This window comes from Peromyscus leucopus, chromosome 3 (genome assembly GCF_004664715.2).
Source record: "Peromyscus leucopus breed LL Stock chromosome 3, UCI_PerLeu_2.1, whole genome shotgun sequence".
Classification (NCBI taxonomy): domain Eukaryota; kingdom Metazoa; phylum Chordata; class Mammalia; order Rodentia; family Cricetidae; genus Peromyscus; species Peromyscus leucopus.
Window position 1 is genome coordinate 871,652 of NC_051065.1, and position 15,917 is coordinate 887,568.

At 36.1% G+C, this 15,917-nt stretch overlaps 1 protein-coding gene across 6 annotated transcripts in view; it reads left to right on the top strand.

Moving 5' to 3' along the window:
* Positions 1 to 12,960, top strand: part of Grm8 (glutamate metabotropic receptor 8) — an 808,292-nt gene extending 795,332 nt beyond the window's left edge. For 4 of the 6 annotated variants that reach the window (XM_028856451.2, XM_028856452.2, XM_028856456.2 and 1 more), the window contains exons 10-11: positions 5,159 to 5,405; positions 11,280 to 12,960. In XM_028856451.2, the coding sequence (XP_028712284.1) occupies positions 5,159 to 5,405; positions 11,280 to 11,329 (297 nt within the window). In that variant the 3' untranslated portion in view covers positions 11,330 to 12,960. Of the gene's footprint in view, positions 1 to 5,158; positions 5,461 to 11,279 lie in introns of all 6 variants that reach the window. The other 2 variants (XM_028856453.2, XM_028856454.2) reach the window with 1 other exon arrangement.
* The last annotated feature ends 2,957 nt before the right edge of the window (positions 12,961 to 15,917 follow it).

Below are 15,917 nucleotides of genomic sequence, written 5' to 3' on the forward strand. Positions count from 1 at the left end.
GTGATTTCTTCTTTTTGTTCTAGAGATTTCTGGGTGCTATTAAGTTACTAGTAGATCATTCCATTTTTTTTAAATATAGACACTTAGTGGCTGTGAACTTACCTCATAGAATACCTATACTGTGTCCCATAAGTTTGAGTAGGTTGTGTTTTCATTTTCATTTAATTCTAGAAATTCTTTAATTTCTTCATTATTTCATATTTTGCCCCATTTTTAATTGAGTAGTAAATTGTTTAGTTTTTATTAGTTTGTAAGCTTTCTTTCGTTTCTGTTGTTGATAGGCAGCTTTAATCTGTGGTGGTAAGATAGGATGCAGGGTGTTATTTCAATTTTCTTTTGTCCATTGAGACTTGTTTTGTGTCTTAGTATGTGGTCAGTTTTAGAGAAAGCTCCCTGAGGTGCTGAGAAGAAGGTACATTGTTTTGTGTTTGGGTGAGGTATTCTGTAGATTTCTGTAGGTCCATTTGGTTTATGGTGTCAGTTAGCTCCAGCATTTCTCTGCTAAATTTTTGTCTGGATATCCTGTATGTTGATGAGACTGGGGTATTGAAGACTCTCAATATCAGTATGTGAGTGTCAATATGTGCTGTAAACTGTAGTAGTGTTTCTTTTATCAACCTGGTTGCTCTTGTATTTGGTGCATACAGGCTAAGAATTGCAATGCCCTCTGGGTAAATATTTCCTTTACAGAATTGACATTCTGACAATCTGTCTTCTGAATGTAAAGAAGCCTTATTCTTAATGATTGTCAAGGCAGGTTAGGTTTTATGAAGCATGGTCTCTCTATGTAAGTAGCCTTGCCTGGCATTGATGTCATGTTGCTTGTGGCCATGGCCAGAAACACACAACCTTTCTGCCTCCATACCTGACTGCTGGATTTGCAAGTGCGTACCTGCACACACACCTAAAAGATATTTAACATCCTCAAAAAACATCAGTTCAACTCTTAACAAAGCTGATATTCTACTTGTCATTTGATCATACATTTTTTTTCTATAGCTCCTAACCACCATTACTAGTAGTTCAAAGTTAAAGGCTCGGAGCCTCTTCGTGACCTGGGCCAACAGTACACTGATCATCTTTATTCACAGTGCTGCATATGGAGCCTTTGATTTGACACTCCATTTCACAAACATGCATCCTAATCCCAAAGAGAGTGTAATGAGGATCAGCAAATAATTCAAATCACAGACATCTGTGTCTTTTCTAGTGAAATCACAGTGACATCTCTAACCTATTGATAGGTTCAGAACACCCAGGACAGTAGTATTTCCCAGAATGAAACTTTAACATGATTCTTTGAATGAGCAGAACCTAGAATTTCACTTAAGCATAATAAATATTTATTTTTCCTGTTGCATTTATTCAGCCATTTCTAGGAGAGACTGTTTCACAGCTCTATAGGCACGTGTGTGTTCAAGCATATATGTATACACTCTCCCACACATTTATAAATGTTTGTGTAACAAATATAATCAAAAAGAGGCTATCAACTTGAGAATGTGGACCAAGAGAGAGTGTGAGAGAGGGTAGCTGGGACAGGCTAGAGGGAAGAAAGGAATTAGAGGAAGGGACATAATTCTATTTCAAGTAAAAGCTTAAAAGTAATTTAAAAAGAGAATATCCATATCTTTTCACTTGATCTTAGGCAGAAGGCCAAGAAGAAATAGAATGTTAATTTTTTACAATGAAATACTTTCATTTGCGTTTTTTTTATTTTTTTATTTTTTTATTTTTTTGATGTGTAATAATATCAAAAAGAGCTAAAAATGTGAAGCTGATTTGAGAGGGTGGCACTGTCCAGTGTTTATAATGTGAGAAATGAAGGAAGATTAGCAAAAAGCTCCATTTTTTTCTCAGAATAGATTACCTTAGTTGCTAAGAAGTTGAAAGAGTATCAGTTGAGATGTTGTCATCTATGGAGGTCTGTATTCAGGTAGCTCTTGAAAGAAAAAGATTGAACATTATCACAGAGAACTAGAATACCCTCCCTTCTTTCTTTAGGATTCTAGGTCATAGCCTACTTTTAGGAGATCTTGAATGTGTGCAAATGATGTACTCAGAATGAAAAGAAGGCTGTTATAGGTTCTAGGAAAATATGTCACATTTGAGTACCCTGTTTTGGCTTCTCCTCTGTGGCTTTTCCAGAAAGTGCTTGCATCCACTTCAGTACATCTGACTGTTTCAGATTCAAAATACTGATGGGACTTGGAAGCTGAGGACATAGCAGGCCATCAGAGGATATGAAGGGAAAAACAACTCCCCTTCTTTGTCATGGGAGTTTAGGGGGTGGAGGCAGGGTGAAGAGCTAAGAATAGAAAGAGAAAATTATTAACACAATGTTACTGTCAGCATCTCTTGATAAACTTAGATAGTTTAGTGTGAGCTAATACAATCCCTTCCTTTACCCAGTGACCTATCACATCAAGAAGGAAATGGTACTCTAGGCATGTAGATCTCAATATCAATAAATAAGTTGAATTAAAAAAATATTTTTCCTCCATCAAAATAAGATTACAGTGACCTTTTCTTGGACATCTAATAACACACAACTATCTGCTCATTACTACCCAAACTCTCTGGTTCATTCAGCTGTCTATGGATTATCTCTTTTGTCACTATACCTGGAAGGAGGCTTTGTTGGTACCTTTGTAAATGCAAAGTTGTATGGTGAGTAACTTTTTTGAGTTACTATTTTATGTCTATATTTTAAACAAAAATATAAATATGTCTTAGTTAGGGTTTCTATTGCTGTGAAGAGACACCATAAAACATGGCAACTCTTGTAAAGGAAACAATTGGGGCTCACTTACGGTGTCAGAGATTTAGTCTATTATTGTCATGTCAAGAAGCATGGCAGCATGCAGTCAGACATGGCACTAGAGAAGGAGATGAGAGTCCTACATGGCACTAGAGAAGGAGATGAGAGTCCTACATCTGGATCTGCAGGCAGTCAAAAGAAAGACCACATGTACTGGGTATAGCTTGAGCATACATGAGACCTCAAAGCCTGTCCCCCAAAATGACACACTTCTTGCAACAAGGTCACACCTACTCTAACAAGGCCACACCTTCTAATAGTGCCACTCCCTGTGTCAGGCATTCAAACACATGAGTCTATGGGAGCCATATATATTCAAACCACCACACATCCTGTAAGTGTGATTTTCTAGATAACAAACTAAAAGCCACAGAGGAAAACCACATCATATACTTGTCCAATCATCAGATATGGATGAAGCTTTTCTCAGGGAAGCAAACTCAGATTTTGCAAACTTCCTCCCTTGTCTATACACAAATACCCATATATATACACATACACACAGGCACACAAACACACACACACATGCACACACAAAAAATTTGGGATGGAGCTACAATTAAAACTTAGGCTTGTTGAGACATGTTCCTTTCCAGGTCGTAATCAATCATTGTGTGGAAAGTCAGTGCATGAACTTGAATCAGCCAGTCATGTCCACAATCAATGTTAAGGAGAAAATGCATATTTTACTTGTGTACAGCTCCATCTTTACACTTATATGGTCTAAGATCCCGTCTAGGGAATGGTGCTTTCTGTAGTAGGCTGGTTATACCCACAACAATTAACAATATAAAGATAGTCTTCTACAGATATGTCAACTGGGTGCTCTGATTTAGACAGTCCCTCTGGGATGCTCTGATATCAGTGATTCTGATGGTGCCAACGTGACAATTAAAACTCACCAGCAAGTACTATTTGGGTAAATACTGTATGTCTTAGGAAGGCTAACTGAGTAAGATACATTTAGAAATCCAGCCAATCACTTTGTACGTTTATATCATGTGAAACTTGCATTCTAGATTCTCTTTGCTTGTTTTTAGTTTGAATGAACTTAACAGTCTGACTGAAGCAATCCTGATGATTATCAATTCAAGAGGCTTTAGAGTACATGTGGGTGAAATTTGAACTTTGTCACATCCTTTGCATGCTTTCCCTCTTCTTTATGATATTTATTTATTTATTCTTTGAAAATTTTAAACAAATATACAATGTATTTTGATGATATTCACCACCTACTTCTTTCGTAAGTCTCCACAGACACCCTCCTATACACATATCCTTCCCAATCTCATGTTCCTTTACTTTTTATAAATTTCTCACTAGAACAAAGAGTTAATATTAGTGACATGTAGCAAGGAATCAACAGAGGAAAAGGATTTTTCCCAATATGCTGCTGAGACTTCACTGCCAGAATAGATATTTGACACCTGAAAGAAGAAAATAGTTCTTTTTCTTAAATATATATTTATTATATTTTGTGGGGGTACATGTTTTGCGTGCATGTGTGTCTGTGTACAAGATGTGTTCCTGGTATGCATGGAAGTCAGTGAAGAGTGTTGTATCCCCTGGAACTGGGGTTATGGACAGTCATGTTCTACCATGTTGGTGCTGGGAATTGACCCTGGGTACTCCTCATGGACTACAAATATTCTTAACCTCTGGGTCATGTCTCTAGCCACAGGAAGAGATCTTTACATTTTGTTGAGGCTCCTATATTTATTTTGACATGATATAAACATTGAGAAATCCCAGAAGGTGTTCTTTAGAAAGGGTGTTAAAAAACAAACAAAAAACATGAAAAACAGAAAACAAGCCCTTTTGTCATGTTTGTGATTTTTACCAGATATAATGATTGGAACCACACAATACTGTGAGAACCATGATGCTCCACAAACTATGTGTATCGTGATGATCTAGATTGCTGTACTGCCTCTGTCTTTACTACATCTATTTCTCTCTTTGCTTAAGTATTGGATGGTCATTTGGCCCACTAGTACCCTTTCAAGAAGATGTATGTGTGGGGAAGTGTTAGTCTCTTGTCTGACTGTCTTTTGTCCCTTTCCTCATGCAGTTTATCATATATAAAGTCACATAAGCTCCACCCTTTTCCAATTTGTTTTTAAGGATGAAGATCTTAAAATATAAAATCACTCATTTTTACTTGTAGTTTGTCAACAGCAAAACTTGACTGCAGTCAAGGGCAATTTCAACAAATATTGTCCAATATAGCTATAGGAGAGAAGCTGAAATAATTTTAGAAAATGGTGTGTTATTTGCTTTACCTCCTCCTAGTCAGAATTTATAACCACCTTTCTTTTTCTGTTTTCCTCTTTTCAGATGTACATCCAGACAACAACACTTACTGTCTCCATGAGTTTAAGTGCTTCGGTGTCTCTTGGAATGCTCTATATGCCCAAAGTTTATATTATAATTTTTCATCCAGAGCAGAATGTTCAAAAACGCAAGAGAAGCTTCAAGGCTGTGGTGACAGCTGCTACGATGCAAAGCAAACTGATACAGAAAGGGAATGACAGACCAAATGGCGAGGTGAAAAGCGAACTCTGTGAGAGTCTTGAAACCAACAGTAAGTCGTCTGTAGACTTTCAGATGGTCAAGAGCGGGAGCACTTCCTGATAGATGTACGTTGAACATTCTTCTGCTAGTCTTGGGACCTGTACTACCTGGTTCTGTGGGCACAATGGTACACACACCCTGAGACTGTCACAGCAGTCAGAGCCATTGGATGAGGACTCAGTGTTTACAAGATGAGCAGTGGTCCCCAGCATACAAACTGCCACTTGAGCTCTTTAACAAAAATATGGCAGTTAGCTCTATATTGAGATATCATAGGGGTTGGCATTTGGGATGCCTTTTTATTTGCCAATTCACTTTTGAAACTTAGGAACTATTCTACAAGATTAGTTGCTTCAGTATTGGATATCATTTATTATTTTTATTTATCAGTGATATTTATGGAATGAGGTACTCCAGATCTTGCACAAATAAATAACAAGTTGTTTGAGTCTTTGGGAAAATGAGAAAAGACTTAGTTATCATGTATAATGGAGTCATCAAAAGTACTTGGTTTCTCCATACTCTCTCTTCTTCTTTTGACTTTCCTCAATTTCTTTTTTGGAATATGTTAATTTCCAATAAACCTTGAAAACCTCCTGATGCTGAAGACAGAATCCTTTTTTACCACTTTCCTCACCTACTTTTCTTTGCTCTGTAGTTGACCCAGAATCATCATATGGTAACAGTACACTGATACCCAGAATAATCCAGTTAAATTTACTTTATTAATTAAGGATTTCTTGGTATCCATGGAAAAGCATTAGACAGGTTAGATATTTGTATTGTAAAGATTCAGAAAGTAGAATATGACAAAAGTTTTATTTACATTATCTGATTACATAAACAGATTAAAAAGAAATAAATTAAAGGTAAAGTCCTTACTCTAGAATTCTTTTGGGAATGCCATAATATAAGTATATAATAATTAAGGACAAGTGTTTTTGTTGGTGTTACACATCTGTAATCCATGTAATTGAGTCAAGAGGATTATGTATTTAGGGCTTAGGCTATGTAACAAGACCCCATTTCAGAAAAATTAGAATATCCAGCAACAAAAATACTCCCTTTCCCCCAGAATCCTTTCTCAGGCTTTATTCCCTGCTTGCTATTCATTAGACAGTGTCTTAGTTAAGGATTTCTATTGCTATGAAGAGACACCATGACCAGAGGAATTTAAAAGAAAACATTTAATTGGGGCTGGCTTATAGTTCAGAGGTTTAGTTCATTGTCATCATGGCAGGAATCACAGTAGCACACAGGCAGACATGGTGCTGGAGAGCTGAGAGTTCTTTATCCTGACTTGTAGGCAGCTGGCAAAGAGAATGAGCCACTGGAACTGGCTTCAGCATTTAAAAACCTCAAAGCCTGCCCTTAGGGACACACTTCCTTCAACAAGGCCACAACATCTAATAATGGCACTCCCAATGAGTCTATGAGGACCATTTTTATTCAAACCACCATAGACATTAAATACAAAAGAAGACTAAGTTTTGGGTTCATTTGGCTTAATTACTAAAGAAATTTATAGTTTCCACTGGATTGACAAAAGTTTCTCTGAGTTGAGGTATCAAGATTATCTATGTGAACATTACATATTGTAATGTTTTATGCATAGAGATGTGGTTGATATATTGTACACCCTAATAAATCTTTCCTGGGGATTAGCGAACAGAACAGCCACTTTATTAAACATAGAGGCTAGGCAGTGGTAGCACACACTTTTAATCCTATTACTTGGGAGGCAGAGATCTGTCTGGACCTCTGTGAATTCAAGGCTGCACTGGGAACAGAGCAGAGCTTGGTGGCACACACCTTTAATCCCAGGACTTGAGATCTCATGTCTTGCTTGGGAAGGGCACATGCCTTCAATCCCAGGAAGTGATGACAGAAAGTAAAAAGGTGTATAAGGTGTGAGGACCAGGAATTAAAAGGCTTTTTGCAGCAGTTCAACCTAGGACCTCAAGGATGAGGACTCGGAGGCTTTCAGTCTGAGGAAACAGGATTGGCTGAGGAGTTGGTGAGGTGAGGTAGCTGTGACTTGTTCTGCTTCTCTGATCTTTCAGCATCCACCCCAGTATCTGGACCATTTAGCAATTCATCTTACATAGAGATAATCTCTGTTGTATAATAAACATGTTGAGTAAACTTATAAGTTTAAGGGCTGGTGAGGTGGCAGGGTGGGTAAAGGTACTCACTACCAAGTCTGAGGACCTCGTGTGTATCCTGGGACCCAGAAGAAAAGAAGCAACACCTGCAAGATGTCCTCTGACTTCCACATACACTGTGAGGTACACACACACACACACACACACACACACACACTATATATATATATATATATATATATACAAACAAACAAATAAATACATGTTAAAACAAAAATGAAAAAAAAAAACTTAATGGCTTAAACCTCATCTGAAGTCATCTTGACTCTGGGAAGATTATCTAATAAAAGTCTCAGTTATCACTAAAGAAACTCTTCCTACACAGACATCATTCTGTCAAAGAGCAGCCTTGTGAACCTGCAAGAGCAAACAGTAGGACGGATGTCAGTAACAAATGCCTATAATCAGCTCCTATGATAGATAAGTGATTTACCAAAGACAGGGATATTATCAAAATGCTGGTGATTTAGGGGCAGAATTTTTCTGTTTTCCAACTTGAAAGTATGAGTACAGGGATTTAAAACCTGGGCAGATGCCAGTTAGCTGCTGTTGGCACTGCACTATGCACGTTCAAGGTTGGCACTGGGAGCATGAATCACCAGAGTCTGATGCTCTACCTGTATTTTTGTGACAGTTCAGAAAAGGACATAATGGGCTTTCAAATAGGAGCAACTACCATTTTTGTGGAATAAACAGCAATCATCCCAGGCCCACCTAAGGAACCTGATGGGAGGAAAAATCAATAGTCTTTTCCAACCCCTTGAAGCACAAATAGTTTCCCCTGAAAGTAAAATTCCTACCATCAATAACACCAGCCTTGTATTGTTAAATAAGCCTCAAATACTGGTTATTTTCCATGGATGCTGAAGTGGAAATTTTATAACCTATATCCATTTCTCTAAAATAAGAAAGAAAGATCACAAGCATTAAGGTTGTTGGGGTGAGCTTATTGTATTCTGGAAGAGTTAAAGTTCACATTTGGAAGGTAAAGGAAAGCAGAAAAGATAGCTCAAGGTAACTGGAATTACTGCCTGAATGAAAGTTCGGGGTGTGGTTAATATAACAATATTTGAAATTAAAATAAAGAACAACTATTATTTCAGCACACACACCCTTTATTTTAGTAAAGGGAGAATTTTGATAATTGTGGCTACTAATCTGTTGTTGGAATTTTTGATTCTGTCTAAATAGTGACACATTTATGTATATATATATATATATACATATCTATATACATAGATATGTATATATACATACATAATCCATATATATACAATGCGGTACAGCTTCTTGTATTCAGAAAACTCATTTTAAAGATTTATTTTAATATATATGCATGTATGTGTATGTGTTTGTATATGTATATATGTGTGAGTGAGTGCTATGTGTGAGTCTGGGTGCCTGTAGAGTTCAGAAGAGGGCCTCAGATCCCCCGGAGATGAAGTCAGAGATGGTTGTAAGCTGCCTGATATAAAAACTGAGAACCAAACTCAGGTCCTCTGGAAGTAAATGTTGTTCTTGAGTTTTTCTTTTTTCTTTTTTTTTTTTTTAAGTCCAACATTATTGGTAGCTTATTTTGGGCAAAAGTATAATAATGTTACCACACAGAACAATTGAAAGAAATGAGAAAAAATGGTTTTTATTGCTTTCTTATTCTCTGTGTGTTAATCAATACCAAGGAGCAGTAAATACCTGAATAAATAATTCAGGTATTTGCAACCCCTGGATTGGTGACAGGACTGTATGCCTCAGTAGTCATGCCACAATTGGTCTATTCTGTAGGTGACCAGACACTGTCCTGTCCATGCAGGGCTACCCAAGGACTGTGGTCCTATCCCTTTTCCTCTCCCTGACTCCTGTGGGGGCAGACCTGTGTCCCTCAAAACCCATCTATGGTTATAGCATTCCAACTAGCCTAGAACAAGACAAGTACCCACTGTTATGGAAAGAGCTGTTCCTTTGGACATTTTCTGACAGAGTTTGCAAGCTGAAGCGTTGTGGAGTTACTCTCATCCCCTCATTTTATACCAGAGACTCAACATTGTCCATGTTATAGACTACGTGTTTATGCTACAAATGTAGGCAAGTGTGTATATTTGTTTGAAACCACACCTAGTGGTTCCTGGAGTGGAAGCATGCACTTCATACCAATAACCAAGCCCTGTGTACTGACTTTCCCATGCCTGCTAACTATCCCAGATCACCAGGGCTTAGCCTGGGTATGGGGATGACTGCAGGAATATGTGTGTATACCAGGAAGACCCCATCCACACCTGGGCTGCTGACCAGGAGTCCTCCAAAGAATCCAAGGTCCCCATGCAGCCAGCTTCAAACTTGAGGATGCCTGTGTTGAAATTTTTTGTATTTTTTTTTCAGGATTTCATTAAACTGATTTTCTGTTTTTTCTTTATTTTTAGTTTATTTATTTATTTTGTTTTTACATCTTGACTACAGATTTCCCTCCCTCCTCTCCTTCCAGTGTGTGTCCTCATCCCCCCACCCCCCATCTGCTCCCCCTTCTCTTTTTCTCTTCAGAAAAGGGCAGGCTTCCCACGGATATCAGCCAGCCATGGTCTATCAAGTTGCAGTGAGAATAGTCAATATGAAAGCCTAAATAAAAATAAAAATGAATACAGATTTTTTTAAAGGAAAAACACTGGCATGGCCTTATGGGACAGGGAACCTCCAAAGATGCTATTGCACTTATTTTCTCTTGACTGTCTACTGCTGAGCAGGTGACCAGATCTTAAGAGCAGTTTGCTTCCCTAGTGAGACTCCTTTGGTGAAAACTGAATTTTCATCTGCAAGTGGTTATCAATTGGAGACAGCTTCTGGCTTAAGGATGGGTGTGTGTGTCCAGGTCTCCTTTCATCTCTAGGGCCCCATCTAGTGCAGATCTGTGCATGCCTCCTCAGTCTCTGTGCGTTCATATGTGCATTGATCATGTTGATTTAGAGGGCTTTGGTTTCTTGGTGGCTTCCATCCCCTCTAGCTTTTATACTTTTTCCACGTTTTCTTCCTGGCTGTTTCCTGAGCTCTGAGGACAGATATGTGATGGAGACATTCCATTTAGGGCTGAGGATTCCAGGGTTTCTAATTTTTTGCACAGTCTAACTGTTGTCTGTATTTGCTCCCAACTGCTGAAGAAGGAACCAACTCTGATGATGGCTGAGCAAGGCACTGATCTATGAATACAGCAGAATATCATTAAGAGTCATTTTATTGCTACTTTTTTTAACAGTATTATTTAGTTTTACCCTAGGTCCCTAGGCTAATGTGTGTGTGTGTGTGTGTGTGTGTGTGTGTGTGTGTGTGTGTGTGTGCGTGTGTGTTTATAAATGTGTGGGTATCTAACTTTTTTCTCTCTTTTTACCCTATAGATCTTTGCATACATATTATGTCATCCAGTTTAGTATTTTTGTAGGATTTTTGAATGTGGAAATGAATGGGTCTCTGCATTGATATCTGTTTCTTATATCTTTTATTAGTCTCTTTTCCTTCTGTTTGTCTTGTTCAATTCCATGTACTACTACACACTGGACTGGGGAATTTGTGGATTAACAATTTGGCTGAATTTCTCATTGAATTTCTACTGCATGGTTTAAAATACTAAGTAACACGTTACAAAACATTATCATCAGACAGCAGAATTTGAATTTTGAAATTATATCAGCAAAGTGATTATTATACACTACTAACTTGGTCTATTTTTTTAACAGCTTCCTCTACTAAGACAACATATATCAGCTACAGCAATCATTCAATCTGAACAGGAAGATGACACTATCTGAAGAAAGGTGGTGTGTGTTCTTAAATATTGAACATGAGACTGCAAAAAAAAAATCGCTCCTGGAGATCTCCATAGACTACAATCAATCAGATCAATAGTCTTGTAAGGAACAAAATTAACCATGAGCCAAAAGTATCAATATTGAGGAGCAAAGGAACCAATTTTATACAATACAATCATTGAGTGTCAAGCTAAAGTATTGCTTACTTGTGAGCATTAAAAAAATTTCAAAAGGAAAAATAATGTTAGCTTGTGAAAAAAAAAATGCTGTTGAAATAAACCATGTCTGATGTTCTTCTTGTAAGTATTTCTCTGTGATTGTGAGAACTCCTGTTCCTGTCCCACACTGTTCAACTTGTATAAGACTCTGAGTCTGTTTCTTGTAATGGCTGACTGGATTGAAGCCCTGGGTTGTGCTACAAAATAAATGCAATGATTGACGCATGCAATTTTTATACAAATAATTTATTTCTAATAATAAAGGAATGTTTTGCAAATGTTGAGCGTTGTTTCGTTGCAGTTTTAAAACTAGGGTAATGTCCTCTTTCCAGTGGCACTTGTGTTGTTTTTAGGTCTTTGCCTTGCCCCATGTTGATACTACCTCCTTCTGGAACATGGTTTGGATTATTTGTGTTTATGAGGAGAATTTTATTGCTCTATGAAAAGGTATCACTTGTATAAGATTTTTTAAATACTTTTGATTCCTGTAATGGGTTTTCATAATGAGTATCCTATGAAGAATCAAATTGTAGCTTGATATAAATTTCACTAAGTTGTAATAATTGACAGATAGTGAGTTAAACTTTCCTTTGGAGACTATATCATAAAAATTGTTATAGAAAAAATATATCACCATATGACCAAATTGCTTCATAATACCTCTAATTAAAAACCTTTGCATACTGAAATATTCCCTGCTACGTGATGTTAACTTTCTCTCACCTGAGCCTAACAGACACCAAAATCAGTGGAGTAATGGGCTTTACCCAGGTCATTATTCAAAACTCTGCATTAGCATATTTATTTCCTTGGTATCATTAAAGAAACCACAGTTCAGATAACATGTCAATGAATTCTTATTTTCCAAATGAAAACATTCATTGCTTCATAAAACAGTATCATTAAAGAGAGAGAAAACAGGAAGCCTGTCTGGTGCTAATAAACCATGCCAGGGCAGATAAGCAGAATCTGTTAACGACTTTAAAATCTGTGACCATTTTTGTCCTGGGTTTCCCTATTACACACAATCCCAGACATCCATCAAATCAATGGGTCCCTACAATCATTTTGTTAGTAAATGTTCTCTATGTTGAGTTAGCTTAGACGGCTCATTGCTTTCCTTATAAATATACAGAGATATCTCTGTAGCTTCAACCTAGACATTAACAGCCACTTTATTTAATTCATAGGGTTCATGTAGTATCATGCAGGCTCTTTTCATACATAGAATCATTTTCTAGATTCCCAAGAAGACAGATGACAATGGACAGAAGGGAATGCATATCGATTGGCTTTATATTGAGCTTCTCAAAAATAATATTTGTTCTTTGAGGGTAACATTTTAATCAAAGAATAAAAGTATCTGAACAATGGAAAATACAATTTTATAATCTAAATCCTAAATCTATTTCTGGGTGTGCTTTCTAGATGAAACCTAGACTGAGAAAAATAAAGCCAACACTCTATTTTATTTTACATGTGGCTCAGGACTGGTAGAGATGTCAAGAAGTTTTCCTTTTAAATTGGTCAGTATAAATTCTTTATACTGAAGATTTTGATGATTCATTAGATGTTTTTACTTAATTTTAACTAAATATTCATGTTTAATTGAGAAAAATTGTTGAATTTAATAATTCTTGCATTTCATCCACAGGGAAAAACCCAAGTTCATTCCACGTATTGATTGACACTAATCAGGGAGGATTGCTGTGACATGGTGAACGAAAACAAAGTGGACTCACAGGGCAATTGAAAGGGTTTATTATTATTAAATTTTTTTAATATTTTAGAAACTATGAAACATGACTCATGTCATTTCAAAATTGTCATTATTATAAATTTACCAATTGGTTGTTTTACTTAAGTATTTTCTTATAAATAATTGAGAATGTTTGGTTTCATACACTGATTTAACTCATAGTAGCATGCATAATGGCTCTAATGAATTTGGATACACTGATCTACTTCTCTAACATTGCACCATTAGAAAACTGTTTCCTGGAAAACACTGCCATCTTCCCTATCAGTGGGACAGACAATTCCAGCACCTTCTTATAATAGAAACTAGAGCATTCTGCCCTCCACTGTGATTATTTTCTTGAAGATTTTTCTGAGGGTTCAGATGGAGTTGCGGGCTGGGACAATGGTAGAATCCTGTGAGCAGGATTTAGCATGTGTTTGGTAGTGGTCCATGAAACCTGTGATTTAAAATGAACTGCCTGTGTCCCATAGATAAGCAAATGCAAAGTTGCACAAAAAAATACAGTATTATATTCTTTAGAATTGACCTTGTGTTTTATTCTGGAAAGAAATGTCACATCTAATCTCAGCATGCCAGAGGGAATGCTAAAAATGTAGCTTCAAGTAATATTCAGCAAATGTCACTTGTAGACAATGAGAGATGTATTAGGGTGACCTTGGGCCAAGTCTGACCTGAGTTTAAGAAAAATTAGCTTATTATAGGGGATACTAGAGGCTTAAATCAATGATAGTATGCCACAAACTGATTCTATTTTTTAAGTAATTTAAACTTGAGGATAAGCATTAAGATATGAATTGGAATTGCAGACTAACTTAATTTGTTGTATTTTTAAAAATCTTTACAAAAATTAACATTTAAAATTAACAAGATTTTATTTTTCTCCTCTCAATTACCATAGCACAAAATACCTAACCAGGAACAGAAGTTTTATTAGACATTATCTTTTCTGCCTTTAACTCAGTATTCTGCATATTTATCAATACTTTTTGACACTAGAAATAATGATTTTTTGAAATACATTATCGAACATTTATGTTTTATTCAGACTGTGGGTAGAAGTGACATCTTACATATCTGTTACACCATTATCATTTTTCTTCCTTCATTTATTGAATTGTATTTAATATCAGTATTTTCATTCATTTTCTAGAATGAGATGACCAAATGGAATAATGAAGTGCAAGCGAGGATGAATGAGAAGTAATTCCAAAAAACGTCATCATACTCTAGTCCTGAGGAATAATCATCAGAAGTGCTTCTATGTACCTCTATGGTTGTCATTTAATGACAACAAGAGTAATGAAGTAAAAATGGAGCTCATTCATAAGAAATGATACCTTCAAAAGAGACTCACATCCAATAATGTTCAGAAACTTGCTGAATGACACTTTGAGGGGTCCTATTACTGAGATAAAGAGAAAATGCAGCTTATAATTTTATTTTAAAATATACCCAATGCTGTATTATTGTATTTTTTCTTTCTGCAGCATAATCTTCAATGCTAATAACTTCACTATTACATTATTTTTTTCTCCTTTAATACTCTGTAAGTCATTCAGATTTTTTTCTCCATTTTAAACCCAGTCTATGAATAATATAAAGTCTTGCACCACATTTGACTTACAATTCTGCTTTCAAAACAATAAAGATGAACAAAAACAAAGTTTACCAACTAAATATATTTTTGTGTTTGTCTACTGATAAGTGGTTCAAGAAAACCTGACTTTGCTGATACAATTTATAATTTTTCAGTCTTTATTAGTTTGTTTTTGAGATTATAATATAATTGCATCATTTTTCCTTGCCTTTCCTATCTCCAAACTTTCCCATTTACCCCTCCTTGCTCTCTTTAAAATTCATGACCTCTTTTTTTTACATTAATTGTTGTTACATGAATACATGTATATATGTATGATATATATATATATCAAAGTAATGCTTACAGTTGTAAATCAAGCACACATAATTGCCCATGGATTAAACCCCCACTAGGTAAACTTACTAGCTCTTAGAATGGTTTTGATAGCCAGTGAAATGTATTAGTGTGTTAAATTATAATACTAAAAATGTTTTTTTAAACTTTATAAAAAAGTTAAATGAATAAGTCAAGAACTTTATTCACTTCATACCTCATAATGGAATTAAATGGCAAAACCAGTATAAATGTATTTGAGTTAGCAGTAATGTGCACTTATATAAAGTAAATGATGAGATAAATGAGAGAGATTTAGATCTGGTGTAACATCCTGTAATATGATAAGCTATAGTCACTGAGGTCATGTATTCCATTGTACAGATATGTTTTGGGATTTGAACTGGATGAAATTCCCTAATTAAGTCTTCTACCTAGAAAAACAGCTGTGTTAAAGGCGTTCCAGTACTGGAGGAACACTCTTCTTATACTCTGCCCATTGCTAGGCTTTGGCTTATGTCTTTGATAAACATGGCTCTTCATTGCTTTACTTCTAACCCAGTACATAAGGGAGGGGCTCATAATAAAACTTTGTTTTATCTATTCATTCTCCACTCCAAATCCATCTTAGAGTCAGTATATTATGACACAGTGAGAATAACTGAGTAAATAAA